Here is a 16,542-nt window from a genome sequence, read left to right on the forward strand (position 1 = left end):
ATGAGGAAACAGTGCCAGGTTTAACTGGGCATGTGCTCCGTTCAAGGCAGGGGCCGGCCTGTGACAACGGGTCTGTGCACTCTAGGAACTGCAGCTGGTCAGAATCAGGTTTCCAGTCCAGCCTCCTGTGGGAGCCCTGGCTCTCTGTCACCCTGGGTGATAGGAGTCCTGTTCCCCAACCCCTAGACAGCCCCATGAATTCCACATTCAGTGCACCCCACATCCTGGGATCATCTATCCTGGACCCACCTGTCTTTCCACCAAGGAGTTGGCTTCACCTGAACTGGGAGCAAAGTGGTTGCCACCTTCCGGGCATCACAGCACTGTCCAGAGGCAGAGATGGGGGAGTCTCCTGGCTTCCACCAGGAGCACTTGGCACCTGTCACTGGCCAGACTCAGGCACATGACCCCTAAACAGCCACTGGTTGGGGACTGGGACCGTGTGGCAAGTGATTCAGCTCAGGGTTATACCTTGCCCTGAGTTTCCTCTGTGCGAGGGAGGTGGAGGTCTCTTAGCAAGCAGGGTAGGGGATACGGGGTGAGGGCCGGTGGGGTGCAGTCAGCCTCAGTCTGAGCCTCAGAGAGCAGCCCCTACCCCCCCACCAGGCACACACCCGTGTGTGTAGCACTCTCACGGGGACGTCTGCTGTCCCCATGATCGCTCTTCCACTTCTCTCTTCCAAATGAAACTTTTCAGGGGGCAAGACATCAATGAAGTGAGAGAAAGGCTGGTTCCAGTTAATTCTGCAGCCAGTTGGGGGACAGCATGGACGGGGCAGTGAGAATCTCAAGTGGAGCTGCAGTTCTGGGGTTGTACTCAGTGGGGAGGTCACAGGGGGCCATACTTCTGTCCTGGGCAAGCAGCTGCATGAGCCTGTGACCCTGTCCTTTCTGAGAGTGGACAGCCCTGGCCCCTACTGCCTGGCCCTGAGCTCCGTCTGACAGGAAGCCGAATGCCCCAGGATCTGCCCAGGGCAAGATCTACTTCCATGGGACTGCCCCACCTCGCACTGCCCCCCGGAGGCCAGGCACTGGGCACTTGGATGTGGACAGGCCTCTTAGTCATTGGTTGGTCCCCGGTCTCATCCCAAGAACATTGCCTCCACCACCCTCTCCACAAGCTGGGCCTTGGGGAGGGGGGTGCACTGTGGCTGTCTCCATACTTGCACCAGCTCACCGAAAAGACACCCCACACCTGCTCCCTTCCAGCCTTTCTCCTCAACCCATTACCTTGGGCAGCCAGGCACAGGTGGAAGGGGACCTGGAACCAACCTTGATGGTGGGCTTGCCCTCCTCCACAGGAGTAGGGGGCTGGGTATGCAGAGGGGGGACCCCCCAGGGTGTTCCCAGCAGTGGGGCTGGGGTCTGTCTGCTGGCACCCCTGCCCACAGCCCCACAGCACTCAGCTCCCCTCTCAGGGAGACTGGTTTCCCTCCCAGGTCAGACCCTCAGGTCTGAGTCCCAGGGATAAGAGCCACTCGGGAGAGAGCCCCTGAGATGGAGTATCAGGCCCAGGGTGATAGCCAGGAGCTGCTGGGAGGGGACCTGGGGGTGCCTGCAGTGGGTGTGGGGACGCTGCTTCCCGCAGCCTCCCTGCTGTGTCAGCACCTTCACTCACTGGTAACAGGGATGACCCGACCCACAGCACTTGGGCCCCTGCTGTGATCCTCCCCCATTGGAGTTTGCTGCGCTGCTTCAACATCCTGAGAGCCCCTGAACTGGGGGACCTGGGAAATGAGGGGGTAGGCCGTGTCAGCTCAGGGATTTCTGGAAAGCGGGCCACCCCCACCCCCCGCCCTGCCCCTGCGAATCGCACTGGGTTTCTTTCTGTCTCGCCGCAGGCCTGGGGCTGGGGGTGGGGGTGGCGGTCCTGCTCGCACGCGAGGCCCTGGCCGGGGTCCAGGCGCCTGTCACTGCGCGCTGAGGCCCCATCGCGTGACAGGACTCGAGGAGGCCGCTGGGTGTGGCCCGGAATGTGGCTGCGGAGGAGGGAAGTGGGGGTGCCCGCGGCGCAGGGGGGGGACCCCGCGATGCTGAGGGGGCGGTGTCCGGGTGCAGAGATGTGTGGAGGGGGGAAGAGGGGGGCTGGTGTCCGCAGCGCGGCGGCGGGGGGCGGACATGAGGGGGGGTGCACGGGATGCCGGGGGTGGTATCTGAGTGCAGAGATGTGGGGTGGGACGCGATGCTGGGGGAAGGTGTCCAGGTGCATAGAGGTGCGGGGGATGGGGCAGAAGTTAGGAGGTGGGGGCGATCCCCCACGTTTGGCCCCACGCGTGGGCTGCAGCCCCCATGCACCTGGGAGGGAGCTGTGCGCACTGCAGTAGGGGTGGGGGTCCCGCGAGGGGGCGCAAGGGGTCGGCCTCCGCATCCGCCTTGACGTCACCGCCTGGATTCCCACCCTCCTCACAACTGTAGGCGCCAACACCCCCACCCACCGGTCCTCAGGGGCGAGAGAGTAGAAAGGCAGGGTCAGGCCAGCCCCAAATCTCCCCTTCCCTCAATTGAAGGGAAGTGTTGGGAGGGCTGCGGCAGGGAGCTGACTTGAGCTGGGAAGAGGGTGGAGGTGGGGGTAGGGGCGACCCTTGCAATGGAGTTTGCTGAACGGGAGGTCTTGGTGGTCTGGGTCTATGGCAGGCAACCTGGGTGCACTGATGTGGGGGTCCTGCCCCCCCTTTCCCACCACCACAGCACCACTCCTGGCCTTTACTGAGCTCTTAATCCTCCCAGATGCAATGGGCTCCACCCTCAACCAATGAGGTCCAGCCCCAAGCCCTAAGCTGGTGGGACTGTCTGTGGCTGGGAAGCCTGGCCTGGCACAGGGGCTGTCTGGAGGAGTGGGGGGAGGGGTGTGAGGGGGAAAGGGAGGCAGGGGTAGACCTCCTTGTCTCATCCCCACACCAGCTTCCCCTTGATCATTCTCAGCATCTGAGAACACACCGACTAAACCCTCTATCCGAAGCTCACCTCGGCCTTCTGTGGTGTTATGAGACCAGGAGGCCTCTTCAGGGGAAGGGGCTGGTCCTGGACCTGTCTTCCCTCCGGAAGCAGAGCTGCAGCAGCTTAGTGTATTCAGAGCTCTCAGACTTGGGAACTCCAGTGTGGAGTAAGCAGAGCGCAGTGCAAAGGGGAGATTAGAAATAATCAACTTCAGTGTCTCAGAGCTCAGCGTGTCTGCCTGGAAAACCAGCAGTCATGTGGGGGCTTGGTTGCTGTGAGGTTTCTGCTTAGACAGGGTGGCTGGCAGTGCACAGCCTCTGCCTATTTGTCGGGGACCCCTAGGGATCACCACCCCCCCCTCAGGTGTCACTGCTTTTGTCTCCAGGAACACACCCGTCTTTGGGAGGAAATGGGTTCCTTCCTTGTTCTATTCAGCGCAGTGACTAGGGGTTTAGTGCATGTTCACTGTGGGAGAGGAGGCCGATGGCACAAAGGCTTCTGAGAGAGGGAGGGACAGAGAGGCCAGCAGGGACCAAAGGCCACAATATGGCCAAGATGTGGCCACTGTCCGTGGGGCTCTCCCAAGGGCCGCCTCCCTGCATTGAGTTCTCTGCCCTGAGGACACCCTATTGGCCAGCACCAGGGGGCTTAAATGAAGGGGCCCAGGCTGGCCTGCATGGGGGCGGGGACTGCTGGTCCTGGTGCATGTCCATTCTGTGGGGAGGAAGGTCAGACACAGTGTCTCAAGCTGGAGCACACATGTGGGCCATGCTGTGCTGTGGGTCTGGGGGCCTGGAACACCTGGGAGCGGACGCTGCCCACCTCTCACTAACGGGGTGGGGGGTGTCTGTGGGGAGCAGGCCCTGTGGCTGAGTGGGGCTCAGTGGGCAGCTGCAGGCAGAGCCTTGTGGTTTCCCTCACAGTCAGTGGATGACAAGCATCACAGACTAGCGCATCCTGGAGCAAAAGTTCAGCACAACCCACTGGTTTTGAAAGAGAAAATGCTGCAGATTTAAGTACCTGTGTTTGCATTTTATTCCCAGACCAGAGCAAGTGCTTGGCTCCACCTCCTGGATGGGCCCCTGGCCCTCAGTGCACTGATGTCACCTGTAGCTTCAGTTCACAAGTCTCAGAAATGAGGAGAAACTGTGAGGCACTTCCCCACCCGTCCTCCACAGAGACAAGGCCTGGGCTCCTGATTGGGTCCCTCTAGGTGCCAGTCCCCTTTGCCCCTGGGGCTCCCCCCATAACACCCGGGTGCCAATGAGGATGCTGAGCATGGAGTTGAGGGTCCCGAACCAGCTCCAGGGAGCTGGGAAATGGACGACATCTGTGTATCTGTCTGAGCTCCTCCCCGCAAAGTGGAGACGAGGCCAGCATAGGGAGCCGCCAGAGTCACAGGGAAGGATGGCAATGCACGACAGGGGCACTTCTGGAGCTGGAGCAATCAGTGCGGTAATGGACAACTGTGGGGTGTGGCCTGCTCCACACTGGGGGTCCCTGAAGCCAGCGGGGCTCTGAGGAGTTTATAGGAGGGGACAGAGAGCAGTTTTGGGGAGCAGAATGGGGCGGGGTCTTCAGGGTCAGGCCCAGGTGTGATGTCCTGATCTCCCAAATGGCTGCCCTGGTCAGAGGTCCTGGCTCCTCTTCCCTGCCCCCTTCCCGGGGAGGCAGAGCTGCCCCAGTGTGTCCTGACCACCACAGGTCAGCATGGGACTTCCATGTTGTCAGAAGAGGGTGGCAGTGAAGAACAGTGGGGTGAAGAGCGGAGAAATGTAACTTCACAAAGGCTTGCGACCCGGTCTGGGCGCAGGAGGGTGCTAACATACTTTGTTCCTCTCTGACAGCCGTGCAGGAGAAGTGCCCACTGCGACCGGCAGTCAGTGCCCCCTCACCAGGAGCCAGCGGTCCTCACGGAGGCTCAGCCGTGCTGGAGGGAAGGTTGCTGCTGGAGGTGAGCCCTCTTGACCTTTGACCATGTGCAGGGTCACGGTGTGCAGGCCGCCCCCCACCCCCACCCCCTGGGACCCTGAGGTTGTCACCGTTTACAATTAACTAGAGTTAAGGCTCTGAGAAGTGTTTGTGGATGGAGTCCCAGGACCTCTTGGGAGAAGCACAAAATTGGGGTCTCAGGTGCTCTGGGTGAGGTGCTGGACAGAGAGAACCAGCCATGGCCACGCTTCAAATCTGAAAACGATATTCAGTCTGCATTCTCTGGTTTTACCTGTCCGTGGCAGAACCTAATAAAATATTAAACAGAGTATTTTTTCTTTCAAATCAAGGACAGAAAATTGTACATTAAGCTTCTTGGGGTCTGGCAGGCATGGCTGGCTGGTCCATTTATTGGCATTACACGCTGGATATCAAGGGTCAGGTAGGACACCCCCCCCAGCCCTGTTCCGTGATTCTGGGGTGTTCGCTGACCTGTCACGTCGGCCTTTACATACAGGATGGGGGAGCTGTGGTCAGTTTCTTAAGGAGATGTAACAGTGAGGAGTTTTCTGGGTTTTATCAAGTCACTCTCCTGCAGAGTGAAGCTGTCGCTGCCTCACCAGGGGCCAGAGACACTGAGTGCCCCAGACCCTGGTTTGTCTTTCTCAGGAGGGACTGGGAAGGTGCAGCCGTCTCTCCCTGGGAGGGTGTGGGGGGCACAGGGAGAGAGGCCCGTGGTAGATAGTGCTATAACCAGCAGCCAGGGTGCCCCTGAATCCCCAAGGTGCTTCCGCATGAGAGGCTGGGCCCACATGTCCCCCAGAGGGCCCACCTCAGACCCCTATGTCCAGAGCAGAACTGGTTCTTACCACCTCCCTGGCCCTATTTGGTGGTTGGTTCTATCCCCCCAGGTGAAGCCTCCTCGACTCTCCTCTCCACATTTAGTCCATCCATTAGGCTGATGGGTTGAAGGGCAGAAATGGTGGACTATGGGTGCCATTTAAGCTGGGTCAAGTCCCCGTTCTCTGAATGGTGGCAGCAGCTTTGCTCCAGATGGTTTTTCTGCACCCCAGCCTGCTCTCTGCAACAACCAGAATGACAGGCAAACCCTGAAAGGAAACCCCAGTCCTTCACCCCCCAGCTGATGCCCACCTCTGCTACTGGAATTGTCTCCGTGGTCCCTGTGTTTCACGGACCAAAGCAGCGCAGGGCTGTCTGAGGTGGAGACCCTAGATGAGGCCCCGCCCTCAGGCCCCCTCAGCCCCTCGACCCCGCCTCCTTGGACGCCAGTTCTTCAGCCCGACTTTGCTTGATGCTCTTCTGGGCCCTCTCTGCAGCGTCTCTGATCAGTCTCCTAAGTTCGTAGCTGTTCAGCTGTTCAGCATGGGCTGCAGTGGGGGTGGCGTGTACTCCGATTGCCGCAGGCCTTGAGATCAGCCACCGTCTGTTGTGCCCATGTCCTCGCAGCCCCTTTGGGTGATTAAGGGGAACTCACCTTAGATTCCTTTTCTAATAGACTCAGCGAAGCCCCTCAGAGATCGGCATCATCTCCCCTTGTTCACGTTCCACTTTTTATTAGAAATTTCAAGCGCTCACAAAGAAGGAAGGGTAGAGTAGTGGTGGTCAGCTTTGGCTAACTGGCTCCTCCTTGTCCCCCCAACCCTCCTCATCTCTCCCCAGGTCCCCGCTCTGCTTTATCTTCTCAGACTCTTCCCTCACCCCGAGATTTCTTGGTCCCTGGTGCCCACACTTCGCACTGCACCGTCTCATTATGTGGGCACTGTGTCCAGCCCTCCACCTTCCCATCTGCCCGGCCTTGAGCTCTGCTATTTCTGAGTACCTGGGTGGGTAGCCAAGTACAGTGGGGCCTAGTAAGGATGATGATGGATGGACAGACAGACAGTCAACATCTAGAGTGATTTGAGAGGAATGGGAGAGAGGGAGAGGTTTGCAGCATAGGATCTGGGGGTGCTGGTGCCAGATGGAGCTTGGTGGCTCTGTATTCTCACCTGCCAGTTATGTACCCCCCATGAACTGGCCCAGCTTCGTGAACCCCTAACCTCCCTGATTGCCCCATGACCCCCGTGGCCCACCAGGGTCTGTGCCCTGATGAAGGATTTGGGTCTGCTCTTAGGAGGATCAATGAGCTTGTGAATCATTTCCTTTTTAAAAAGTAAAATATGTGAGGAAGTGTTTACATCACTGCTGTCTGGTCTGCTGGGTTCGTGGGTGTTTGGGGGACTCCTGTCTTGGCGTGAGTGCAGGTTTCATTTCAGTTTTGTCTGGAGCAGGGCGTGGGGCGGGCAGCAGAGTGCGGGTGGACACGTCGTGCACTCGGTGCAGGAAATGCTTCCACACTTCACTATTTATCAGGTTTTTAGGAAGCAAATCCTTAAATATTATTTTTCCTTAAACATTTTTTTGTCAGTGCTAGTAAAATGGGAGCTGGAAATGTGGCAGTTTGAATTTTATTCTTGGCAAGCCTAATTGGCATTACTTTTTTATTATTCATGTTCAAAGTTAAGATAATAAAATCTTAATCATGAAATTTTTAAAAAGCTTTTGTTCTGAGGTGTAAATACAGGAGCTTATGCACAAAGCACCCGATCTCCCGGTTGGAGCTCAGGGGACAGTGTCACAAATGTTCCCACGTGTCCTCACCACTAGCCCCCTTCCTGCTCCTCTGCTGAGTTTGCCGAGGGCAACACCCCGGAGGCTGTCCTGCACCCCCCACCCCGTGGTTCTGCTCTAGGGGGCTGAGTCTTCCCTGGGCCTCCTGGTTCAAGCAGAAGCCCAGGCACTAATGACCAGGCCTGATTCTTGGGTCCCCACAAGCTCCTTCAGGGCAGCACCCAGCCCCGGTTTCCAACCCTGACTTTCCGAGCCTGCTGCCCATGTGTGTGGATGTTTTTGGAGCTACCTTTCAGGGTGGGACTTTTCCAAGGATCAGGTCCCAAGGCTGAGGGGTCAGGGTCCACTGCCCATCTGCTCAGGGCACTGTGGGCTGTCTTGGTGCCCACCCTACCTATAGCCCCCAGCCAGGTTGGAATAATGCCCCCCCCCCTGCATTTTAGAGGACAAGGTCCAGCAGTTCTTAAAGCCTCATTCTGCCCCGTCTTGTTTATTGTTCTCTGTGGCCCACAGGAAGTTTCTGGAAGTTTCCTTTGGTTGCAATCAGGGAGGTTCTGTGGTGAGGGTCCTCCTTCCCCTGGTGATTCTCAAACTTAGAGGTTAGACTCTTTTTTCTTTTTTAATGAATTTATTGGGATGACATTGGCTAATAAAATTCTATAGGTTTCAGGTGTACAATTCTGTAATATATCACTAGTATGTTGTATTGTATGAAGTTTAAAAGTATTCCCAAGCAGAGCAAAAGAAGCAGATTAAACAACAATAACAAGAAAACCTCAGCTTTTATTTCCAGTCTTCAATCTCTTGAAGATAAACTAGAAAAAAAGAAGAGGTTTATGGCAGGGCATTATTAATTCACAAAAATTTAGAGTTGGCACAGACTTTAGAGTCCCTGTGGTTTCATGTCTGTTATTTTAAGATGAAGAAACCAAGATTTGCAGCTGTTAGGGGCTGGTCCAGGGTCCCCATTGGTTTCAGCGCTGGGGTTGGACCCTTGTTTCTTTGTCTGAGGTTAGTGGCTCTTGTGCCCAGTGGCTCCCAGCCCTCGGCTCCCCTGGGAAGCCAGGGCAGACAGGCAGAGCTGCCACCTAGTGAGCACATGACACAGGCACTGGGTAGGGGAGAGCAGGGGCCCCGGGTGTGGGAGGTAGGTGGGAGGAGAAGCCAGGAGGGCATGTGGTGGAACACAGGGTCCCGGACACACACATACACATCAGGTATACAACTAGAGCAACACTGGGAGGTGTGAGCCTGGTTCAGAGTGCCTGCATTTTTATTTCTACTGGTAAGGTGGGCTGCCAGGCCATTGTGTTTATTGTGGATATTGCTACGTGTTCCCAAGAATGTGAACTTGGGCCTGTGTGTGTTGGGGGGTGGCCAGGATGACATTATGACTGCTTGACCCTGGCTAGAGTTCAAGTGCATTGTGGCCGCATGGTACATTTTCTAACATTTTTATGTTTTTATTTTTTATTGAATTTGTTGGAGTTACATTGATTAATAAAAATTATATTATTTCCAAATGTATAATTTTATAATATATTATCTGTATATTTTATTGTGTGTTCACTATCCAAAGTCTAGTTTCCTTCCATCACCATTTAACCCCTGTTTACCCTCTTCTCCCTGCCCCCGCCCCCTTTCCCTCTGGTGATCACTGTACTGTTGTCTGTGTCTGTGAGTTGTTTTCTTTTGTTTAATCCCTCCACCTATTTCACTCAGCCCCCAGCCTTCCTCCTCTCTAACAGCTGTCAGTCTGTTCTCTGTATCTATGAGTTTGTTTCTATTTTGTTTGTTTATTCATTTTGTTTATTAGATTCCACATATAAGTGAAATCATATGATATTTATCTTTCTCTGACTGGCTTATTTCACTTAGCATGATACCCTCTAGGTCCATCCATGCTGTCGTAAAAGGTAAGATTTCCTTCTTTTTTATGGCCAAGTAGTATTCTATAGTGTAAATGTACTGGAGCTTTTTTATCCACTCATCTACTGATGGACACTTGGGCTGCTTCCAATCTCGGCAATCGAAAATAGCACTATAGTGAACATACAGAAGCATATATCCTTCAAATCAGTGTTTCGGGTTGCTTCAAATATATTTCCAGAAGTGGAATTACTGGGTCATAAGGCAGTTCCATTTTTAATGTTTTTTTTAGGTTAAATCCATACTGCTTTCCACAGTGGCTGCACCAGTCTGCATTCCCACCAACAGTGCATGAGGGTTCCCTTTTCTCCACATCCTCACCAGCACTTGTTGTTTGTTGATTTATTGATGATGGCCATTCTAACAGGTGTGAGGTGGTATCTCATTGGGGTTTTAATTTGCATTTCTCTGATGATTAATGACATTGAGCATCTTTTCATATGTCTATTTGCCATCTGTATGTCCTCTTTGGAGAAGTATCTATTCAGGTCCTTTGCCCATTTTTTAATTGGATTGTCTGCTTTTTTTGGTGTTGAGCTGTATAACTTCTTTGTAAGTTTTGGATATTAACCCCTTATCAGATGTGTCATTGGTGAATATGTTCTCCCACTCAGTGGATTGTCTTTTCATTTTGTTTCCTTTGCTGTGCAAAAACTGTTTAGTTTGATGTAGTCCTATTTGTTTATTTTTTCTTTTGTTTGCCTTGTCTGAGGAGATATGTCAGAAAAAGTATTGCTATGAGATATTACTGGCTATGTTTTCTTCTAGGATTTTTATGGTTTTGAGTTTTACATTAATTCTTTAATCTATTTCGAGTCTATTCGTGTGTGCGGTGTAAGAAGGTGGTCTAGTTTCACTTTTTCCATGTATCTGCCCCATTCTCCCAACACCATTTATTGAAGAGACTGTCTTTACCCCAATGTATGTTCTTGACTCCTTTGTCAAGTATTAAGTGACCATAAATGAGTGGGTTACTTCTGGGCTCTCTATTTTGTTCCATCAATCTATATGGCTGTCTTTATGCCAATTCCATGCTGTTTTGATTACTATAGCCTTGTAATATTGTTGATGTCAGGTAGTGTTATATCTTCAAACTTGTTCTTCTTTCTCAAGATTGCTGAGGATATTCAGGGTATTTTGTGGTTCCGTATATTTTTAAAAAATATTTGTTCTAGCTCTGAGAAATATACTGTTGGTATTTTGATAGGAATTGCGTTAAATCTATAAGATAGCTTTGGGTAGTATGGACATTTTAATGATGTTAATTCTTCCTCTCTATGAACACAGTATATGTTTCCACTTATTTGTATCTTCCTGTTTCTTTCTTCAGTGTCTTTTAATTTGTTGAGTATAGGTATTTTACCTTATTGATTAAATTTATTCATAGATAGCTTATTTTGGGGGTATAATTGTAAATGGGATTGTTTTCTTAGTTTCTCTGATAGTTTATTATTGGTGTATAAAAATGCCATTGATTTCTGGATGCTAATTTTGGATCCTGCTACTTAACTGAATTCATTTATCAGTTCTAGTAGTTTTGTGTGTGTGTTTGGAGTCTTTGGGGTTTTCTATATAAGGTATCATGTCACCTGCAAATAATAACAGTTTTACTTCTTCCTTTCCAATTTAGGTGACTTTTGTTTCTTCTTCTTGTCTGATTGCAGTGGCCAGAACTTCCAATACTATTTTGAATTAGAGTGGTGAAAGTGGACATCCATGTCCTGTTCCTTATCTTAAGGGATGCTCTTTTAGTTTTTGTCCATTGAGTGTGATGTTGGCTGTGGATTTGTCATATATGGGCTTTATTGTATTCAGGTGTGTCCCCTCTATTCCCACTTTGCTGAGTGTTTTTATCATAAATGGGTGCTGGATATTACCAAATGCTTTTTCTGCACCTATTGATATGATCATATCATATCCTTCATTTTTATCTTTCATTTTATCCTTCATTTTGTCTATGTAGTTATTGCATTTATTGATTTGTGGATATTGTACCAAACTTGCAACCATGGACTAAATCCCACTTGATCATGGTGTATGATTTTTTCATGTATTGGTGGATCCAAAATACTAATATTTTGTTGAAGATTTTAGCATGTGTGTTCATGAGGGCTGTTGGCAGGTAACGACCCATCTCATAGTGAGGGGACATTTGCTTCCAGGATTTGGTGTTTCAGAATAAAGCTGTGATAAACATTCACACACAAGTTTTTCTCTGAACATAGGTTTTTTTGTTTGTTTGTTTGGGTAGCACCTATGCATGTAACTGCCAGGTCATAAAGTAAGTGAGTTTTTAACTTAATGAGGAACTGGCACACTCTTTCCCAAAGTGGCTTTGCCATGTTGCATCCCCACTGGCAGTGATGGGCGTTCCATTTGCTCCAAGTCAGCGCTCTTGTCTGTTCTCAACACCACCCTAACAGGAGTATACTGGAACCTCACTGAGAGTTTAATTTACATTTCCTTTAGGATTAATGATACTAGGCTACTCGTAGGGATTAGGATACTTGTGTGTTTATTTGCCTTCTATACATCCTCTTTGTAAACTATTTGCCTATTTTAAAAGATCAGATTGTTTGCTTTCTTACTATTGAAGTTAAGAGATTTCTTTATATATTCTGAGCACATATCCATTGTCATATGTATGATTTGTAAGTACTTCCTCCCAGTCTGTGGCTTGTATTTTCATTCTCTTGACAAGGTCTTGCAGAGAGCAGAAGTATTTGGTTTTGATGAAGTGCAATTTGTCAATTTATTTTTTAATAGAGGATGATCTTGGTGCCACATTTAAAAACTGTTTACCTAACCTAAGGTTACAGAGATTTTTAAAAATATTTCCTTCCAAACTGTTATAGTTTTACATTTTATATTCAGGTCTACGGTTCATTTTTAGTTGACTTTGGTAAAAGGTGTGAGGTAGCCTTCAAGATCTATTGTTTTTGCGTAGGAATGTCCAGTCACTTCAGAATAATTTACTTGACACACTCTCCTCTCAAAAATGTGAATTGCCTTTGCATCTTTGTGAAAATCATTTGGCCATATTTTTGTGAGTCTATTTGGGACTCTCTACTATTTCCCATTTATTGTGGTTTGGATCTTTCACAAGTAATTACCACACTGTATTAATTACTGTTGCTTTATAAGTCCTGAAATTGGTGTGAATCTTCCTTTTTTTTGTTCTTTTTCAAAATTGTTTTGGCTATTCTAGTTTCTCTTTCTTTTCTTATAAATTTTAGGATTAGCTTGTTGATATCTACAAGAAATCTTGCTGCGATTGTGGGGAGCTGTGTTAAATCTGTAGGTAAGTTTGGGGAGAACTGATGCCCCAAAAGTACTGACTCTGCCAGTGGGTGAACGCGGTATATCTCATTTAGACCTTTGGCTTCTGCCGTCCTCAGTGTTCTGGAGTTTTCGGTGCACAGGCCCTGTGCACAGTGCTGGACTTATATGTGTGTGTTTTATATTTTGATTTAGGTTACAAGTGGAACTATGATTTCATTCCAATTTTCACTACTCACATACAGAAAGACACTTTATTTTTCTAGGTTGACTTTGTATCTGTGAGCTTGCTGACTTCATTAGTATTTCTTAACTATTTTTTTGCAAAGTCTGTGGGAATTTTTCCATAGATCATTTTGTTGTCTGAGAATAGAGACAGTTTTATATCTACTTTTTCAACTGACGTGGTTTGTTTTCTTGCCTTACTGCACTTCTAGGAATTCCAGTACAATGTAGAGTAGGAGAGAAAACACCTTTGCCTTGTTCCCGGTCTTAGGGAGAAATCTTTAGTCTTTCAACCTTAAATATATTAGTTTAGGCTTGTTTTAGTTTCATATTTTTGTATATGCCTTGTATGAGATTAAAAAATTTCCCTCTATTTCTTGTTTTCTGAGAGTTTCTATAGAGGATGGGCGTTAACTTTTGTCATATGCTTTTTCTGCATCTATTGAGATAACTGATATTTCTTCTGTTAATGTTGCAAATTCCACTGACTGATTTTCAAATGTTGAGCCCAACTTGCAAGCTCAGTTTAGATCTTAGTTATATATTGCTGGGTTAAATTTACTAGTATTTTGTGGGGATACTTGTGTTTGTGTTCATGAGAAATATTTTTGTAGGTTTCTTTCTTGTAATGTCTTTGTCTGGTTTTCATATAGTAATGCAGGCTTTATAAGATTGGTTGACAGTATTCCCTTCACTTCTATATTCTGGAAGAGATTGTGTAGAATTGGTATTATTGCTCCTGAAAAATATTTGATCGAATTTCACAGTGTTCACAATTCCTGGGCTTTTAGTTCTGTGTGATACTAAATATATACAAGTATTGTGCAGGGTGTTTTCACACCTAATCTTTCTAAAACCTCTTATATATTGATAAGATTCTGGCATGGGAATAGATTTGAAGACATAACTCAGTACTGCTTGATTTCAGGAAAAGTCAGTTGGTACAAATGATAAGCACGTTTTAAACGCTGAACAGTAAGAATCTTTTGCTAAGTGTCGAAGTAGACTGCTCTAACCCGCACATTGAGGTTGCCATTCTGTCAAGCTTGTGGCCGTAAAACTGCTCTTTAAAACTCCTGTGGAAGCTTCATTAGACTTATTCACCACGCCCACGCATTTGACAAGTGAGGCCCTGTTTCGAATCCACATCCAAGGCAATGGCATCAAGCACCTGTTTTATTGCATGCAAGAGCTTTTTACGGCCACTGGAGTCTTTGACGCTCAGCTGCATGTTACGATGATTGTTCTCCAAACACAGAAGTTGCTTGCTGTTAAAAGCTCCACACCGCTTTTGTCTTACAAACTACATGCATCTTCATATTTCATTCCACCTTTGACTGATGCTAGGGCAGCAAGCACCAGAGCTCAAGGTCTGCAACGCAATGAACAGCTATACAACAACCAGGCTCTTCACGACACTTAGTTTTTACAAGACTTACCAGCCATCAGTAGTCTGGTTGGATGGTGGTACACCATCATCAAAAGGTCAGTCGAGAACACAGCTGCCTTTTTCCCCACTGGAGTACGGTCATAAGTTGCTTCACATACTCTTACTATTGTCATAGTTATTGTCATAACTCCATACTTCTTAAGTTCCTCTGTAAGTTTGTTTAAGGTCACATTGGCTGTATTGTATATAATAAGAAATCTCATGTGTTCATATGTGACTTCCACAGGAGCTGGGTGGTTCATTTAAGCCATGTTAATTTAGTTAAAAAACACTCAGTAGGGTTATGAAAGAATTTAAAAATCAGATACAGAAATAATGCAAAGAAACTGAGTCTACTTCAGTGTCATTGGAAATTCTCAGTGCTTGGAGTATGGAGTTGGGAGTAATGGGAAGTGAAATGAAGCTCCTAACAGGAAGCAGCAATTCTTCAATCCTGTAGCAGTGAGGTAGTAGAAAGGAAGTACACTGAGGTTTACCCATCCAGGTCAGAACTCCTGTAAAATGCTCTGCAGATTTCAATTCAACACTTCTGTGTCCAGGTTAACCACTCTTATGGGGGCTTCTCGGTGGAGTAGTAATAATTTCTACAGCTCACTTGTCTGCACAGAGGCCGTGTCGTGCCTGGCAGTAATCTCCACTGCCCTTCAGAAATTCCATAAATGTGAGACCAAGAACATCACAGAACTGGGAAATGTGTTTACTCATTGAAGGTTGTGGCCTACTCACACTGCCGGTCCAGAGGTGGCAGCGACACAGGGGGCGACGGTGGCTGTGGCTACGGGGCAGGGCCCTGCGGTGGTCGGTGGTCGTGGCAGGATGGTGGCAGCTGTGCAGACGGCGGCGGGTGCACCAGACGCTCTAAAGTATAGTTCTTGTTGTATGTAGTTGGGTCTCGTTTTTGTTTTCTTTTTAAATCCAGTTTGACAACATCTTTCTTTTAATTAGTGTGTTATTGGATTCAAGCCTGACATTTAATAATTTTTCTATTTTTGTTCCTTTCTTTCATCTTTTATGCCTTCTTTTAATTATAAAAATATTTATTAGTATTCCATTTTAGTATACCTATTGGATTTTAGGTATATATTTCATTTTTTTACTTTTTAAGTAGTTGCTCTAGGGAACACAATGCAAACCCCACCTTTTTCCACACAGTTTATCAAGGATTTAAGATTTTATTTACTTATTTTAAGAGAGGGGGGAAGGAAGGGAGAAAGAGAGGGAGAGAAACATTGATGTGTGAGAGATACAGTCATCGGTTGCCTCTCACACACCCCCAACTGGGGACCTGGCCCACAACCTAGTCATGTTCCCTGACTGGGAATCGAACCTGTGACCTTTCAGTTCACAGGCTGGCGCTCAGTCCATTGAACCACACCAGCCAGGACAGCAAACCCCACTTTTAACAGTCTGAATTAAAATTTTATTACTTCAAGTAAAACTCAGAAGCTTTAAACCATGAAATCATTTTACCTCATTCTTTTATATTTTTCATGTGTATTATGTATACATACACTAAACCATCTAAACAATATAAATGTTGCTTTTAGTAGTCTTACATATTTTAAAGAACTCAACAGGTGAAAACAGTCTGTAATATTTTTCTCAGATACTTACCATTTCTAATGCTGCCTGTTGGTCCCTGAGGTTCTGAATTTCCATCTGGTGTCACTTCTCCTCATCCCGAAGAACTCCCTTTAGCATTTCTTAGAGTCTTGGTCTGCTGGTGATGGGTTGTTTGAGTTGTCTTTTACCAGGACATGTCTTTATTTGCCTCCAGTTTTGATTGATATTTTCGCTGGGGATAGAATTCTGGATAGACAGTGGTTGTTTTTCTTTTAATCCCCACTTGAGGAGTTTTAAAAATTAATTTAGAGAGAGAGGAAGGGAGAGAGGAACATCGATGTGAGAGAGAAACATTGATTGAGTGCCTTCTGTACATGCCCGGACTGGGGATTGTAGGTGCCTTGACCAGGGATCAAACCCACAACCCTCCAGTTATGGGACGATGCTCCAACCAATAGAGCCACACCAGCCAGGTGACACACTTTTCTTTTAGCCCTTGAAAGATGTTATCTACTCTCTTCTGGCCTCCTTGTTTTCTGATGAGAAATGCACAGTCATTCAAATTATTGTTCCTCGGTATAGTGCCATTTTTCTTT

The 16,542-nt window shown here is 48.0% G+C and overlaps 1 protein-coding gene and 1 pseudogene across 1 annotated transcript in view; one reads left to right on the top strand and one right to left on the bottom strand.

Moving 5' to 3' along the window:
* The window catches only part of AHRR (aryl hydrocarbon receptor repressor), an 82,924-nt gene that overhangs the window by 33,531 nt on the left and 32,851 nt on the right, over window positions 1-16,542 (top strand). Inside the window, exon 4 of the mRNA XM_024578577.3 lies at window positions 4,785-4,891. Coding sequence (XP_024434345.1) covers window positions 4,785-4,891 — 107 coding nt within the window. The remainder of the gene's footprint in view (window positions 1-4,784; window positions 4,892-16,542) is intronic.
* Window positions 14,155-14,634, bottom strand: LOC123478475 (protein tyrosine phosphatase type IVA 1 pseudogene; annotated as a pseudogene).

This window comes from Desmodus rotundus, chromosome 1 (genome assembly GCF_022682495.2).
Source record: "Desmodus rotundus isolate HL8 chromosome 1, HLdesRot8A.1, whole genome shotgun sequence".
Lineage (NCBI taxonomy): Eukaryota > Metazoa > Chordata > Mammalia > Chiroptera > Phyllostomidae > Desmodus > Desmodus rotundus.